At 34.9% G+C, this 18,569-nt stretch overlaps 2 protein-coding genes across 4 annotated transcripts; both read left to right on the forward strand.

Annotated features, from left to right (window-relative positions):
* The first annotated feature begins 858 nt into the window (after positions 1-858).
* On the forward strand, positions 859-12,974 carry LOC113095580 (twinfilin-2-like). 3 transcript variants are annotated; one of them, XM_026261032.1, is made up of 10 exons: positions 859-1,015; positions 1,894-2,114; positions 7,459-7,637; positions 8,105-8,200; positions 8,894-8,998; positions 9,111-9,125; positions 9,627-9,752; positions 9,847-9,997; positions 10,092-10,213; positions 11,569-12,974. In XM_026261032.1, the coding sequence occupies exons 2-10, from the start codon at positions 2,018-2,020 to the stop codon at positions 11,734-11,736; spliced, it is 1,059 nt and encodes a 352-aa protein (XP_026116817.1). In that variant the 5' UTR covers positions 859-1,015; positions 1,894-2,017; the 3' UTR covers positions 11,737-12,974. The 3 variants fall into 3 exon arrangements, with proteins under 3 accessions (XP_026116817.1, XP_026116818.1, XP_026116815.1); XM_026261030.1 differs by lacking the exon at positions 859-1,015 and having other exon boundaries at positions 1,767-2,114; XM_026261033.1 differs by lacking the exons at positions 859-1,015; positions 9,111-9,125 and having other exon boundaries at positions 1,762-2,114.
* Positions 12,975-13,390: 416 nt separating this feature from the next.
* On the forward strand, positions 13,391-16,314 carry LOC113095628 (cytokine-inducible SH2-containing protein). The gene is made up of 3 exons (XM_026261038.1): positions 13,391-13,980; positions 14,519-14,673; positions 15,180-16,314. The coding sequence occupies exons 1-3, from the start codon at positions 13,961-13,963 to the stop codon at positions 15,668-15,670; spliced, it is 666 nt and encodes a 221-aa protein (XP_026116823.1). The 5' UTR covers positions 13,391-13,960; the 3' UTR covers positions 15,671-16,314.
* The last annotated feature ends 2,255 nt before the right edge of the window (positions 16,315-18,569 follow it).

Consider the following 18,569-nt stretch of genomic DNA (forward strand, 5'->3'; position numbering starts at 1 on the left):
AGAGTTTCATTTTGTTCAAGTTACACTTACTGAGGAAACAGTTGTGTCAGTGTTTAAGCTGATTTTGAGAGAAAAGGGGAGAATATGAATTCAGTGCCTCAAATGGAGATTATTTTATTGTAGCTGTTACCTCTAATTCATTCAATCTTTCAAGGGTTACTTTGCATCCAAATGGATTCTTTCAGTTGTTTTCTTTGGTTAGTTGTCAAAGTTTAATGACCACCATAGGATCCTTTAAGTCACAGAATTTAATTTTATTAGGATCCAACTTTATCTTAATTTTGTTTTGATTTGGAAGTCAGTTTTTATGAAATCCACTGTAATACAGTTTTTAAATTCAATTATATCAGATAACAAATAGGAATGTATTTCCTCAATACAATTTTTTAAGGTGTGTAAAAAAATATATAATATACAATTTTGTGAATTTAGGAAGCATCTTGAATTCAGCTTTTCAAGACCCTGAAAGCCTTTCACGCTGAAATATTTTAAGTGGTTATTACAGTAGATGTGATCTAAATTCTCTTGCTTTACGTAAAAACAAAAACCCCAAAGCACCGGTTAGCTGTTTTTTAACATCAGAGATACATTTACTATCCATGTTAGTTTAATCTACGTTAAGATGACAATCGCGTTTTTGGTGTCTTGAATCCGACTGTACTGAGATGTCCCTGTTTTACAGCACATATAAAACAGCCCTTAATTTAAAATACATTGTAAAAAATAAAAAGATACCAATGGAGTCGTGTAGTGAATATTTTCACCAACAGAGGGGGCTGCGAGCTACACCCATATCTTGTTTGTGTTTTTGTGCCGTTCAGTGATGACGAGCTGTATTTTCATGTTGTTTGTGGGTGCTTAATATCAAGACCAGAACAGGGTGCGAGAATATTCAGCAAAAAATTTCCTCCGTCAAAATGAAGTAGGCTTATTTTACACACATCTTAACCCTTCCAAGTGGGTGAATGTACTCGCCGAAAGAGAGAGATGTGAACACTTGAAACTATTCATCAAGGTTAGTTTCCTAGAAATGGTCATTTCCAAAAGCAATAACATAAGTTTTATTTTACAAGTATTAAGTTGTAGGCATGCTTTATACAGTATAATGGAAAAAGTAAATGGTAAATACAATTAGAATATTATTGAATACGGTTTATTTATTCATAGGTTCTCATATTTATTTATTTTTCATCCATTTAGCAAACACTTCATTTTTGGAATGTGGTTATTTTTTTCATCATAATAAAATCAAACTAAACAATAATTAGCAACTGTAAAAATAGTATAAGGAACATACAAAAATATGTTGAATTGTTTTTTCATTTATGGATAACAGAATCAAGCTGTTAATTACCACAGAAAATAATTTTGTCTCATTGAGAAGTTAGAATTGTACTGGAGCCGGAAACATTATAAAAAAAGTACCTATTAGAAACAAAGTATCTCCATGAATGAGAGAGCGAAATCATTATGCTGGGAAGCTGCTGACTTATAACAGCATAGTAAACTACCTCATTCAGTAATGCAGTTCCTCACCTGCCCAGAGGAGGGTGGTAAGAGTTTTGAGTCTGCAGTTTGGTTTAGGGGCATGAATTTAATCATAAATACAATATTTTCAAGTCCATATCAAAAGATTTAAACAACTGGCCCTGGGGCCGTGCTGGGGGATGGTCAGGCTGTTACCCGAGGCCAGACGGTGTGCCTGCTAAATTTGGGGCAAGAGGGATCGGGTTCCTTCTGCAAGCACACACGATCCCGACCTAGTTACAAGAGCCTTCTCTCACACATTTGCTGCTCTCACATGCCCTCTCACTTGGATAGCACACAGTCTCTCAAACACCAAACTCTCACTTCACGCTGCTGCCTTTATATTGTTTCTGATATAATACACAGCTCTGGCACTGATTGAAGATCATTTGTAAGAAGAAGATCGTCCAGGTGACCTGTCCTGTGCATCCAGTTTAATCCAACTTCAGAAGGTCCCCTGGCGGGTAGGAAAGCACCACACTGACCCGCCATGTTTCTGGTTCTGGTGGTTACAGAAGAGCTGAGGGAGTTTCTGGCCCGGGCACGGAGTGGAACCGGCCGCCTCGTCCAGGTGTTGATCAGAGACGGTGAGTGAGCAGAGGGTCTGAGGGGTTCAGAGGTTTACAGAGAATTTCATGAATTAGAAAAAGGTTAAGGCATTGAGATCATCTTGTGAGTGAAAAATGCTATTGCACGTTGACCAATAAACCAAGCTTACTTCAAGACTGAAACATCCTGCTTTTAGCTCAACACTCAAGTAACCTTAACTATCATAATCCTATAATGAAGGCTAAAATATTTGTGTTTAATGGGATTACATGAAAAACTTTTTCTAATAGTGTTATGACTCTTTTAGTATGACACTTAAATTATGTACCATGGTACATTGAGGGTGTCAAATGGCAAAACAATGCTACAACGATTACTACATTCATGTACCATAGCATTCACATACAACTCCAAGGTCAACTTTAATTAATATTACACTATATGTTGTCTAAAAAAAAACATGACATGGCCTTGGTATCTTCTCCAAAAAAACAAAACAAACATGGTTGTACCATAATACCTTTTGGTGCTTTTTGTTAGTTCAGTGTTCACTCAGTTATTTGCCTTGATTTTCACTTTCTAAATGGTTAAGAGCTCAGCTGATTTCAGATGTTTAAAGGTCAATTGGTCAAGTATGCCTGTATATGTCCCATAATATATTTTCGCCGATGTGAGATCCAACTACAATCTGTACCTGAATAACAACTAAGATGTCAGAAAGACACTTGGAAAAAATTAGACATAAAGTCCTGTTTCTTTACACTATGAATTGATATATTGTCACATTATCCACTTGTCACTTGATTATCTAAATTTGCAATTGTTAATTTGATATGAATTAGTTTTTTTTATTGTTTGTTCTTAGGCGGGATTTTTTATTTGTTTTTTTTTATCATCCAGGTGTCACCTGACATGAGCAAATAGTAAGAAAACACATTTCACAATGTGTTTTGGATGTGTTCACATGCTGCTGTAGGTCAGATGACATATCATTTGATATGGAAACTGAATGGTTCTTAAGGGATTGCACAGGTCTCTGTTGCAATAAAAGTGCGTGTGGAAGCGTGCATTTGCGTTCAAGGCAGAGTGTCAGGTACTGTTGAAATGTTAGCTCACTATCAGATGACAAGATCCAGTTGCTGGCAAGGAAAGGGCAAAACGCTATCAAATTTGAGTGATGTCATTCTGTCATTACCTTACATGACTTTGTGATGCGTTCATGTATTCTCACACGATTCCAGTCAAATGAAACAGAACAAAATGTGATTTTGACTGAAGTATTTGATCATTCAAAAAAATTGAGGTCTATACGATTTTTTCCCCGAAAGAAAACAATGATGCATAAAATTTATCAAAAATAACAGTAAAGACATTTATAATGTTAGAAAAGATTACAATTTCAAATAAATCTTTTTTTTTTTTCTGAAGGATCATGTGACACTTTGCTATGACAGGAATAAATTACATTTTAAAATATATTCAAATGGCAAATTTATTTTTTTTTCACAGTATTACTATTTTTACTGTATTTTTGATCAAATAAATGTACCCTTGGTAGTTTTTTCTTTAAACGTAAAAAAAATCCTTATGACCCCAAACGTTTGAATATAGTATAGTATACATTTCGAGCAAATTAGTTGTTCATTTTACCTTTTAGTTTGCTTTAGCGTCAAACTATTAGTGATTTAATAAACTTATGTTGCATTTCACATGAAACCATGCAATTATGTTGGACCATTTTGTCCAGGCTACATGATGGTTGTATTCAATTAGGTATAAAAGGTTGACTGTTCAGTCATTTTGGACAGCTCCAGCTGTTCTAACACCCAGCAGCCTAATGTAGCCACAGATGTATAAACGTCAAGCTGGTTGTCACTGTATGGTTCGTCCGCTGTCTGTCTGACGCCTGGAGTGTGTGAAAACGTCTGGATCTGAATAGACTGGGTTTTTTTGGGTTCATAGGGTTCCTTTGAGTCTCACAGAGATGATATTTCAGGAAAGATAAAACAGGTCAATGCAGTTTTGGATCTTTCTGGTGACTGAGTCACATGTGTGTCCCAACCCTTATTAGTGGTTAGCACAGGCCATGTGGTCAGGACCTGTTTGTGCTCATGGTGATAGGAAAAGGACTGAGCTGTAGTCTCGAAGGCAGTGAGGTGTGGACACTCAGTTATTCAGCCAGATTGTGTTTATGTGTGATATTCTTTACAATGAATGTATTTGTATGACAGAACTCAGGGAGACAGGAGGAAGGCAGATATATGTTTGTCTTTTTGAATTGGCACATACGTGCAAACAGTTTTCTGTAAGTGTGTTGTTAAAGGGGTGAGTAAAAGGCTGATGGAAAGTATGTGTCTGTGCTGATAGCTGGAATGTGTGCAACCTCAGAATAGCAGCTGCTGCAAAAGACCATCAGGAAATCCCCCTCCAAGGTCATTCGGACTTGTAAACGTGTATGTGGGTGGATGATGTTTGCGCTAGATCTGGTTTTTGACGTGCTAGCTGTTTTTCACTGTGTGCTCGTTAAAGGTTTATTTCAGTTAGGTGCAAAATCTTTCAATCGCTCTGCACAAACTTTAGATGCCTTAATCAACAGGCCTCGGCCATGATTGCACTTGATTATCAAGTTATCAAAGGAGTGTACAGCAGTGCAACCAACAAATTTGTCAAAAGCAATTGAATTCAAAGTCATAGAGTGAAATTCATAGGTTGAATGGATGAATGAATGAATGAATAAATAAAGAAAGCAAGCATGTTGTAGGACCATTTAGATTTTTAAGAAATAATTTAGAAATAATTTAAAATAAGCACATCCAATAATTAAATATTTGTTTTATATAAGGTTTATATTAGTGCATCCTAAATAAAACATTTTGTTTACATAATATATATGTGCATGTGTATATTTATTATGTATATATAAATACACATACATGCATGTATATATATTTAAAATATTTACATGAACATATGTATATTATATAATTCATATTATTTATAAATATATTTAATATCTAAAAAAAAATCTTAAATATATATATATATATATATATATATATATATATATATATATATATATATATATATATATATATATATATATATATATATATGCATGTGTGTTTATTTATATATACATAATAAATATACACAGCACACACATATTTATTATGTAAACAAAAACTTTTATTTTGAATGCGATTAATTGCGATTAATCATTTGACAGCACTACTTTATATTTGTTTGGTAGATTTTTTATGTTTTTGAAAGATATCTTGTATGCTCACCAAAGCTGTATTTGTCAAAATGCAAAATATAAAAATGCACTATTGAGAATAATGGTAAATATTATTATATAAACTTATATAAGGATGCAGTACAGTAATTGTAATAAAAAAATGGTCCTAAAATAGCTTAATTTTCATCATGCAAAATTTAATTTCATATTTTTGTCTTTGATTTTGGGATGAACTGTTTACATAACATTAACCCAAATAACTACATTTATATTTTTATGTCCAACAGATTTCAAAAACCATTTTTAACTGTTTTAAATTCAAAATAAAAAATACTTACATTTAAAATGTGAACATTTTCAATGCTTTTAATTAAAATCAGCAGAAGCCATTAGATTAGCACTCTTATGTCTTTATGTACGAAGAAAAGCTGAGGACAGCAGGGAGGGAAGTGGGCAGATTTACTGGTAAGTAGATTATTGATGTGATAAGAGATGAATACTGAGAACCATAGCTGTTAATCTTTGTGTTGATGCCTGAAAGCTGAGGTGGGGCTTTGGAGGATGTGCACCAGCACAGCACACTGTTTACAGGAAACGGTAAAGCATTTAGGAAGAAAAATGACCCATTAGAATAGATGAAGCCTTCCAGTGCTACATTACAGTGGTTACAGAGGGTGTTCTGGGTTGTACGTTTCAGGAAGCAAATTACATGCGCTTGAGTGTGATGTGATCAGTGTGTAGTTTGTAAAATGAGACAATAGACTAAGGACACGGAAAACCAGTAGGATCATTTGTAACATTAAAAGTGCCTACATCAGTGATATATGCTGTCCTGTTTTTTTTTTATGTGTTCCTGGGCTGATTAACTGAGAGAAATACAGTCAAGAGATCACTCTTTATCATTCTAATCACTCATTATATTAAAATGGTTACCACTGCATTCATAATGGAGTATAATTTGAAAACCTGTCTTAAAAGTGAGGGGTCTGCATTATACACTAGACTGTCACTGTACAGAGAATTTATAAAACCCAGGCTCATAAATATGAACGCTGCTTTTCAAATGAGCATGAATTGCTTCTTAGAACTGTTGTGATGATGAGCCTTTTATGATGGAAATTTACAGTTTTGTAGCGAAAAAATCTGATTGTTATTGTTCTCAATGGAACTCTTAATGTTTTTGTAACTTTATGTCTTTTATGATATATTCTCATATGTTGCAATATAAATTTTGTTTAAAATACTATCATACTATGTATGCAATAAGAACTTTTTTTCCCCCACTGTCCTCTTATTGTTTATATCACAAAAGTTTTTAAAGTCAGTGCAAAGGTTTTTGGAGGAACTCAGAAGTGCTTAAATAAAATGTTTCATCTCATCTAATTTTTTTCTTCCATCATCATGTCCCTTAAGTGCATTTTACAACAATCGCTTAAGTGTTTTTGCCTTTAATAATGGACTTTCAGAGATGTGCCAAGTTGTTCATAGTTTGCTATATTGTGTATAATTTATGGTTACATAATCTATAATGCTGCATATTCTATAAAAGTTCTATAAAAGTTATATTATATTATATTATATTATATTATATTATATTATATTATATTATATTATATTATATTATATTATATTATATGAATATGAAATAGTATTAGACATATTATAGTGATCAATTTTCCATTGACCAATTTTATTATTTATTTATTTAAAGTGTGTGTTTGCATATGTAAGATACAATATGTTTCAGGTCATTAAAGATGAGATGATTATCATTTCATTAATGACAAGAATATATTGTGTTATCAGACATCCCTCAGTACTGGTTTGTTTAATATATAAATAACTGGAGGCTGAATTCATGTGTATTAGTGTGTACGTGTCTCTAGGTGAATTAAGCAGCTTGTGCTATATTGGGTGTGAGATACAAGGTGTGTCATGCTCTTTTTATAGCAGGATGTAGATAATGGATAATATTTCACTTATTTGTTATCAGCAGCAGACCATTACCCAAGCCTATCCTTGTAAACACATTTAAATTGATCTGCTTGATGCAGTATAAAATTATGCAACTGATTTTTGGGGTTGTTGTGTGTTGTTGGTTGCAGCAGGTTTGTAATGAGAAAGCTGTTTTATGTGTGTTTTAGAGCAGCTGGTGCTGGGGGCATACAGAGAGCCACGTCAGAGCTGGGACAAAGACTATGACCACTTCCTGCTCCCTCTGCTGGACCCTCATGAGCCCTGTTACATTCTATACCGGTTGGACACCAAGAACGCTCAAGGCTATGAGTGGCTTTTCATCTCCTGGTCACCTGACCAGTCTCCTGTAAGTTTTAACATCCAGACATGACGATGTGAAGCTTGATTAGCACAAACAGCTCATTCCGTTGTTCAAATAAGCATACACTGTTAGCGTTCAGGATAAAACAAAAACAGCTGTAAGAAGGTTTGATATACTGAAGAATAAAAACCACTCAAGAACCTTTATTATATTTAGATAGAACAATCTTATTTGCATGCTTGTCGAAATAGGGTTCTTTGGACTTTAAAGCAACCTCCTAGCAACCAATCAGAACACACTAGCAACTGCATCTGTATGTATTGAAACACTCAGTACATCTTAGAAACCCCAGTAGAATACTCTGGCCTTTTTTTTTTTTTTCAGAAAATGTAACAACGTAATCATGTGATAATTGTGGAAAAACATAACACACCATTGTGGTTAGAGCAGTGAGTTTTTATTTTGTTATGGTTTATTTATTTAATAAAGTGATAACTTGTCTTTTGCTACAGGTCCGACAAAAGATGCTGTATGCTGCCACTCGTGCCACAGTAAAGAAAGAGTTTGGTGGTGGACACGTCAAAGATGAAATGTTCGGCACAGCCGAGGTACTAGCTGAAGAGTATTTTATGGTAGTAAAATTGGTCAGTAGTTTTGTCTAGTTTTTTTTATATTTTAAATATTAGATGTAAACCTTTACATTTTCACCTCTGTGAAGAACTAATGAAATTATAATGAGAAACTTGCTGATGAATGGAGTCAGACCAGCTGTTGTCTGTCTTCAGATGTCAGTCAAATACCCTGATGCTGGATTATTTACAGTTGAAAAAGCTTACAGAGTGGACCGAGTGTTTCTTCATTTAGTAACTGGACACTTGGGGCTGTTGGCAATGTTCTTGGAAATGATTACCAGTCATGGTCAACACAGAAAGGGATAAATATATAGTATACATAGGCATAAAATAGTGAACAAACTACTATGTAGTTTTATAGGAGGAAGTTGTATATTTAGTTTATAGTATTTATAATTTTTATATTTTTAAAGGACTGTTTCAGGTTGTCTGGAAAGTCAGAAATAGATCTATAATTCAATAATTAACTTGGAATCTTAAACATCAGTTTAGGTTGATTACTAATTATTCACATTGGTTAAAACAATTATTAATATAAAAATAATAATATATTACATATTATATAAATTAAAAAAAGTGTTTTATTTCTGACTAATTGAAATAATTGGCAAATGAACATAAAAAATGCACATAAAATAAAGCTTTTTGTCTTTTTTTCACCATCACCAGGAGGACGTTTGTTTTCAGGGGTACCTGAGACATGTGACTTCATGTTCTGCACCAGCTCCTCTGACAGCAGCTGAACAAGAGCTACAGCGAATTAAAATCACAGAGGTGAGAAAAGACTGTAGACATACATTAAAACAAGCATAATCGTAGTAAACATTCATGAACTATTTCAGCTCTTTGTTTTAATATATTCTATGTTCAATCTTTGTGGTTGCAGGGCAGAGTTAAACAGGTGAGTACTGTCGTTAGATTAAGTATAAAAAGAGTATTGTGTGTATGTGTGCTAATTGTGTGCTGTGTACACTACAGCATACTTCCAGCTTTAAGGACAAATATATATATATATATATATATATATATATATATATATATATATATATATATATATATATATATATATATATATGTGTGTGTGTGTGTGTGTGTGTGTGTGTGTGTGTGATTTTATGGTTGTATTATGGTTATGGAGTGGAACTGCTCATAAGTTTCATGTGATCCACATGGCCATGGTCATCAACACTCATTCAGCATATTATTACTTTGCTTTTCTTTCCACTCTTATCAACCATCTCTGACCTGCATAAACAAATTTATCCAAACAACAGAACTGGCATAAAATAAATCTTACAAGGCCAGGGTAACTCATTGGAATTGTTTGGGGAAATGTTTTAATGGCAGGACATAATGTACAGTGGAAGAATTGGTAACAAACTGGTTGTGTCTTTGTCTGTAGGTAAAGACTGAGATCAGTGTGGACCCCAAACATCAGACTCTGCAGGGTCTTGCCTTCCCGTTACAGGCCGATGCCAAACGCGCTCTACAGCAGCTGGCAGAGAGACGCATTAACTACATTCAACTAGTATGACACAGACACACACATTATTATGTTCTTACCAAAATACTTTCTTACCAAACTGATTAGAAATTTTAATTTTTTTGTTTTCTATATATAGAAGCTAGATACAGAGAAGGAGACAATTGAACTAGTGCACACCAGCCCAACAGAAATCCGTGACCTACCCTGCCGGATCCCCCTCGATACACCTAGATACCACTTCTTCCTCTACAAACATTCACATGAGGGAGACTACCTCGAGTCTGTGGGTTAGTCACTCAATTCCTTATACATATCTCATTAAGTATAGTTATGTATCACAGTTATGCAAACTATTCATGTCCTGCTCTCTCATTTTCATAGTGTTCATATACTCCATGCCAGGATACAGCTGCAGCATCAAGGAAAGGATGCTGTATTCCAGCTGTAAGAGTCGACTTTTGGAAGATGTTGAGAGGGACTTCCATCTAGAAGTGGCTAAAAAGGTAAAAACTAAGTATTTCTCCTAGGATGAGAGTTACAAGCTCAGAACTTCATTAAAAGTCAGAATAAAATTAAACACATCCCTGCTTACTCCAATCAAACCAATGAAGATCTAGATGAATATCTGAACAGATTTAGAGAAATTGAGCATTATATCACTCCCCCTTACCCAAAAGGAACCTCTGCAGTGGATGGGTGCCATCAGAATGAGAGTTCAAGCAGCTAATAAAAACATCACAATAACCCACAAGTAATCCCCATGACTCCAGTATATCAGTTAATGTCTTGTTAAGTGAAAAGTTGCATTTTTAAAGAAACTTTAAAATTTTTCAAGATGTTGTTAGCTTCAAATCTTTGATTCTGGCCAAAATATGAGTCTATAAGTCATAATAATTATTTTACAGTCCATCCCCTTTTTTTTGTTCTTCGCATCAAAATCCAGTGACATCCATTTAGAACTGTTTTTGGAGCAATTGATCTGTGCATACTTCGCTCCTGATCTAGACAGAATTACTTTTTCACTACAGAAAGCATATTTTATCCAGAAGCAGTGGTTTGAAGATTAAAATGTCTTAATGATGGATGTGTTTAAAATAAGCATGCAGCTTTTCACTTTACAAGAGGTTAAGTGATGGAGTATTATTGTGATGTTTTTATCTGTTTTGGCTATCTTTCTGATGGCACCCATTCATTGCAGAAGATTTTGATTCTGTTCCTTGTATTTATATGTGACCCTGGACCACAAAACCTTAAATCGCTGGGGTATTTTAGCAATAGCCAAAAAAAAACCTAAAAACATTGCATCAAAATTATCTATTTTCCTTTTATGCCAAAAATCCTTAGTATATTAATTTAGCATATATATTTAGTATATTATATTAATAGTGTATTATGTTCCATGAAGATATTTTGTAAATTTCCTACTGTTAATATATCAAAACTTAATTTTTGTTTAGTAGTAATCACTGCTAATAATTCATTTGGACAACTTTTTTTTGCACCCTCAGAATCCAGATTTTCAAATAATTGTATCTCGGCTAAATATTGTCCGATCCTAATAAACCATGCTTCAATTGAAAGCTTATTTATTATAATGTGTAAATCTCAGTTTTCGAAAAATGTACACTTAAGACTGGTTTTGTGGTCCAGGGTCACATATGTGTATTTTCACTCAGTATCTTGTTCTATTCAGAAATATGTCGTGTTATAAATGTCTTTCCATGAATCCATGTTGACTTTAATGAAAAGGAGACACTTTATATGCAGTTATATTCTTATATATTCTATGCAATACAAAGGTGACCAAACAGATTTTTCTAAATCTTCGTGTTTGTAAATGTGTCCTTGTTCATTTTAGTTGGAGATAGATAGTGGAGAGGAGCTGACAGAGGACTATCTGTATGATGAGGTCCATCCTAAGCAGCATGCCCACAAGCAAGCATTCGCCAAACCTCGTGGCCCTGCTGGGAAGAGGGGAAACAAACGTCTGATCAAGGGAGGTGGAGAGAACGGTGGCAACAGCTAGGAAGGACAGAAAGCAAGAAGAAGAGAGAAATGAACTTTAGTTGTACCCTAAATGTTCCCTTTTTATGCCTGTTTGCAGGGTAAATTGTTCATCCTGCAGAGAGTGTGAAGGAAAAGTTGGAATATAGTTTTTTCTTTTTTTTTTTTACTTTCTTTGGCTTGTATTACTTTTTACTCAATGTTATTAGGTGTTTATTCATTTGGTGTGTTAATGTGCACATATTTAAGAGGAAAAACTCAGGAATTAATTTTATCTGTACGTTTTCTGAGCATATTTTTGCCACATAATCTCATACATACGCACTCAAAACACAATATAATTTTAAGCATATTAAAAGTGTTGATTGTGAAACATGATAGATCGCTTATGCTTTAAATGTGTTTTTTAAAAACATAAAATACATTTTATCCAAGAAGCTTTTTTAAAATTGAAGCAGTCACAAGTCCTACAGAAGCTACAGCCATTATAGGAAAAGATACACTCATACTTACACATTCACACCAGAGCCAAATGTGACACGCAGACAGAATGTTATACTTGGCTACGTGATAGTTAGTCAGTTGGTTAAGTAACAGATATGTAGCAAGAATCGGATATGTTAAAAGGTTCAGATTTAGACGTGATTCAGATTAATTTTTCATTCATTTATTTAAAAATATGACAATTTTTATGTTTTATAGTTACAGTTGGGTTTCTCAATTTTTTTAAACATGTCTCATATTTTAGTCATTGACTTACATCATGGTCCACAGTATCCACTGTCAAACAGGTTTGTGTGCAAACTGCTGTTATTAATCAGAATAATTCCAAATAAAACATTTTTGTGTCACATATCAAAATTTTTCAAGCATTGAGAATATGAGTGTCCAATTGAGTGAATAATTCAGCAAATAACAAGTGAAATATTTAAAATCATTCATTGTCAGCATAAATAAAGTGTAGAGTTGTATCAAAACAAAAACACATTTTACTTGTTTTAATGTATTTTATTTATGGGTATCATGGTTCTCCTGGATGACATTGACATGGATATTTATTCTTTTTTTTTTTTTGTCTTCTTATTCTTTTTGTTTTTGTGTTTGTGTTTGTTGGCTGGTCAATGACTGGGTTGACAGGTCATTTACAACATGATCTTAATTAAAAAAAATAAACGAATTATTAGTAAATAAAAATCTACATCCCTCTCTTCTATTGTTTATGAACATACTGTTGCATAAATAAAAACAACATTCACTGAGTGTTTGGTGGTTAGTATTATTTGGTGAATCAAGATGTATTCTTCAAAAAAAAAAAAAAAAAAAAAAAGCAAAAAGGGCATTCCTGTTAATCTGAGTGTTGGATACACCTCATGGCCTCTAGATGGCAGTGAAAACACGCGTTTAGAATAAACACTAAATAAAACGTATAGGCATTAAAGCGTCAAAATTTATTAAATGTGCACGAAATACAACAGTCTTTCAATTTAAGGGCCTTATACATGTTTTAAATTTCAAATTTACGATTAATGTTTTTCTGGGTCCCAAGAGGATTTGTCTTTATTCAGAAAGTGATTTCAGCAGTAAACAAATGGTTAATTCGATGACAGCTAGGGGGCGGGGCCTCGATGAAGGGGAGGGACCTGATTGGCTTAACGCAGGGCAGGCGCTCAGCTTTCCTGGAAAGTTCTTGGAACGCTCGACGCGCGGTTTCACGAGAAACGCCGTTTTCATCCTCGAACTTCAATCACAAACATCAGGAAGCAATTACCGACAATCACCATAATAAAACTTCCAAATGAGTCATTCAAAGACCATTCCAGTGCTAGTCCATTACTCACGAGACTGCTGTATGCTTGAATGACAAAGAAGAGGAGATTGATTCTGTGGGTTTCACAGAGCTGTGCTGTCGATGGCGTCAGAGGCGCTAAACACGGGGGGATTCTCAGAAAACCAATTCTGAGAAGTCAGACGAAGTGAACAAGCCAAACCCAGCAGTGTTCCGCTTCTTGTTCAGTTTTAGGACTCGAGCTGAACAGAGACACAGCTCGTTTATGAACACCATGTCCGTGTTATCTAACGTACTGGCGTAGTTTGTTAAAGTCGCGCACTTCTGTGACAGTCCTGACGCTGTGAACTGTTTGTCATCGCTCAAGGAAGACTAGATTATTTTTGGAAGTCCGAGTAAAAACCTCAGGAACAAAGAAACTTTAAGGAATCCGGCCGATATCAAACCAGACATCTTCACAATGATTCTGTGCGTCCAAGGGTGAGTTTTAGTGACCCATATTTATTAAATTATCACAACAAAATACAGCCATAACAACATTCCTAATAATTGTTCATTAACGAAATACCACACATTCTTGTTGATGAAGCTAAGCGTTGTGTGAAAGACAAATAGTCTCCTAAATTATTATTACTAATAATAATAACAATAATAAATATACATACGTAGTATGTTTATTGTTGAAAAGTGTTTTTTTTTTTTTTTTTTGGAACAGTGAAACACCTCCGTCTGATTATAATCTTTCCGCAATAATTCAGCCTAATGAAAATCTTGATTTTATTTATATTAATGTGCATTAACACAAAATATAATAATATGTGGCATTAATAAAGTGTAAGGTAACGGGGAAAAACACAACCTTCTTTTTGGGTCTCTCTTTTTTTTTAATTATGCCTCTGTGAACGGATTAAGAATTAACATTTAGTTTAACTAAATGAAAAAGCTGAGGAAACATTTCTTTTAAATGTGTATTTCTGTGCATATTAAATACTTAAATCATCATTATTTTTTTTTCCAGGCCAGCTCATTTGCAAGACACCGCTGATCCAATGGTCAGGTTTCCGGTGGTGACCTTCTCCTCTCCTCGCTGCATCCATGCAACTGTTGCCTTATGGGACCCCAGCAAAGATTTCAGATCTATCTCCAATAATTTCTCCTATCTGGATGCCTCAGGTAGAATACACATTTTGAATGTTGCATCTATAATAATAATAATAATAATAATAATAATAACTATTATTATTATCATCACAAAATGGCAGTTAGGATTCATATATGTATGCATGCATGCATGCATTCATTCATTCATTCATAAATCAAGTGTCATTCTATAAAACATAACTTTTCCTTATGGTTTTGTAGTAAACGGTTTAATCAAGTGTTAAGCTATAATTAAAAGGTAAATTATTACTTTTTATTTAGGGATAGAATATGTTTTTTTCAGTAAGGCAGTAATGTACTTTTTAGCTTACCGGTAATAAACAATTTTTATTAACTAATTATTAATTAAATTACATGAGATTTTGGAAACCGGTGTGGGGACATGCTAAAAAATAGAAAATTTTGAAAGGCCTCCAAAGGCACCTGCTTTGTATAATGACCTCTCGTGATTTTATTCTTTTTGTATAAAGTCTCCAATAACAACTCCATATCAATAATCCCTCTTATTTTTTTTCCAGGTTGGTACTGGGGTGCCATCTCTGCCAATGAGGCCCACTCTGTCCTACAGGGGGCCTCGGAGGGAACTTTCCTGATACGGGATAGCAGCCACCCTCTTTATATGTTGACACTGTCAGTTAAAACTGGTCGCGGTCCCACGAACGTTCGCATCGAGTACAGTCTGGGACGGTTCCGTCTGGACTCCAGTTCCCCGGCCAGATCTCGTCTGCAGTCCTTCCCAAACATCCCCAGCCTCGTGCAGCACTACGTGGGCTCCAGGAACAAAGTGGAGGAGGATAAGACAGAGGAGTCGGATCACGTAACATCTCCGGTCCCCAAGGAATGTGCGGTGTTGCTAAAACTCAAACGGCCGATGCATCGTCCTCAAGCCTTCCCTTCTTTGCAGCATCTCACTCGCCTGGTAATCAACAAACACACCACTTGCACAGAGAGCCTACCTCTACCGAGACTGTTACTGCAGTATCTTCAGGATTACCCTTTCCAGCTCTGACATCTCCATGGAAATGCACACCACGGCCAGTCACGAGCTGGATGCTGATGTTTTGAAGGCGGCAAATTAAATGCACAGCCCTAATCAGAGGTTTGGGTCAAAAACCAGTGTTAACCATTTGAAGAGTGACTCTTGTTTCTGGAGCAAGTTTTTGACGGTCAGCAAGTCTATCTTCATCGATAGATATACCCTAGTTGGACTGATTCAAGTCATGTCCTGAAATTGACTCATGAAGAAGCAAGCGACTCCACTTTTGTGTCATACTGTTAAAAGTGTGAGAGGTTAAACCACAGGCTTGGGGTCTGACATGAATTTAATGTTCATGAAACTTTTGTACAGGTCACGTGACCCCCTTTAGCAACGGTTCAAAATGAGAACACGCATCTTGTCTGAAACTCTGAGCTCACGAGAAGCACATACGTAGCTTGGTCTTCAGCCCTCTATAAAGGCGAGCTTAGTCACTGCGCAGCCTTGACTAGAATTCTTTCTATCCTTGAAAGTAAAATGCAGTGATTTTTTTTATTTTTTTGGACCGTTTTAATCGAGATTTACATCTTTTTTTTTCTATGCCCACAATGTGGAGTTTGTATGTATTTATGGATGAAAAATCCTTCATTTTGTAATAAAAGTGACAATCAAATTTACTTGAAGTTATAATGATTTATCCAGTATTTTATCATTAAATTGGTGTCTTTTGCCACTTCTGAGAATAATTCTAAGAATTATTTATAGAAGAGTGTAATTATGTAAAATGCTTGGCAAAGGAAAAAATGATGAGGGTAGATGCTAAGTAACTAGAAAAAGAAAACCATTTTTCACAGAAGTGCTACAGAGAATCAAACAAGACTCCAATCTCTTCTACGTACTGGTCTTCCAGTAAGATTATCAAACAAGGTCATTCAAAATGATAATCTCAGAATAATAGGATTATTAGATGAGCAAATGTGCATGAAATTGCTTTGCAATTTAGTTAATCATCTCTGGACAAAATGTGTTATTCTGAGCAAGGGCCTTAAGTGTTCTACAGCTGATGTCCAGGAAAGATCACCATTTATTGAAAATATGTTTTATAAATTTAATAAAATGGGATTTAAAAAAATATTTCCTATTTAGTGAATATAAGAAACGGCAAGTTATTTTAAAATGTTGTAGCACTTTTTTGTCATATGCAGAGGTTTTGCAATTTGAAACACCTATTTTTGATGTTTTAATTTACAGATTTAACAAGGGATTTTTAAAATATTTGTATTTTAGAAATATAAGCCATTAAGAAATATTTGAATCAATACATTGTAACATCAAGCTTTAGCGATTTGAAACGCCTCCTTTTTTATGTGTGCTGAAATGAATTGAAAAGAAAGCTGTGGGATGAACAAAGCACAACAGAATATTGATAATGAAAGATGTATACAGGAACATAGAAACCGTGCTTCTTCTTCCTTTTGTCCTCATAGTGAATCATTCTTACTGTGCAACGTGATTAGAATTTCCCAGAAACCGAGGCCAAGCTTTTTCTGAAACTCGATCTCAGTGCTGCGCAAACTTGCATAAATTTGCCGGTGATGTAAATAACTTTTATATGCAAAAAATGTGAGAACTGTATTAAAAGGTAATCAATGAAATCTATTTGAACAGTTGCTCTGAAAAAGGTTATTATTTATCTACTCAATAAGATTCCAGTCTAAACTGTTGCTATAGATACATAAATAAATAAATTTTAAATATAAAATTCTGAAGCATTAAAACAAAGGTATAAAAAATATTTTTATTTATAGCACTGCTAGTCTACAAGAACAATAAATAAATACATTTTAAACTGTTCTAATACACAGAGAAGAGGTAGTGTGTGTGGAATTCTGTTCAAATTCTGCAGTCATTAGCAGACTAAGACAGAATGCTTGTACACACTGCGGTAGCGGAGCATGTCGCGGAGGATGTCGCGGAGCATGCCGTGTTGTCTGTCTGTCGTTGTGGGCAAGCTGAGCAAGCGAGCTAGCGGCAGTGGGCAAGCCGAGCTAGCGGCAATGGGCCAGCTGTTTCACAGAATGAGCGCATTACTTCCAGGGAGAGACTAGCGCAGGACTGGGAGGGGGAGTTCTTAGAAAAGGCCTCAATAATTACCTTCAGCCTACTGCACCCTGACACTTGCACACTGAGCACATACAATCAATGCAATCTCACCACAACAAACCACAGCCACACACACACACTCACCAATTAAAAGGAAAGTGAACATAGAAACTATAAAAACAGAAGGTTACAGCACAAAACAAATAGAAACCCGTGGTCGCCGGCTTTCAAGAATGAGATTCTCAGTAGGATTGACAGGGTTTTTAAGTCAGTGCATGCTGGGAACTGGCCGGATGGCAAGGAGACTGGCAGTGTGCCGTATGCAGTTTGGCTGAAGGCAACTGCTAATGGTGAAATCTCTAGCTCTACCTAGTGTGGTGTTATACCAAATGATCATCTTCATTCCTGTCTTTCCACTGTCCTTCGGTTCATCCATCCTCTCCTTTCTTCTATAAAATGCTAATCTGTGGCCTATAAAATAAAAAGAATAGTTTGTTTACCCGTATAATACAAACATGTAAAACTGCTGACTTGGGAGCCATAGATAACAGGGGAATAGATTTGCCTACTAAGGTTGCATTAGTTTCATTTACAGGCTGCTTTTTTTATTGAATATGGAAAATTACAACAAATAATGGAGTGATGAGGCAGCATTTCTTGGACAAAAGCTCACACATATTTTACATAATCCAAATGTTTATATGAAATTTCCAGGGGTTTTTTTTTCCTCTCATGGGAATAATAATAAATTAGTTAAAACCTTCCACGAAAGACAAATGCCTGGGTACATATTTGCTATTGAGCAAGATATTCCACATTACTCATGTAA

The sequence above is a fragment of the Carassius auratus genome, chromosome 6 (assembly GCF_003368295.1).
Source record: "Carassius auratus strain Wakin chromosome 6, ASM336829v1, whole genome shotgun sequence".
NCBI classification, from domain to species: Eukaryota; Metazoa; Chordata; class Actinopteri; order Cypriniformes; family Cyprinidae; genus Carassius; species Carassius auratus.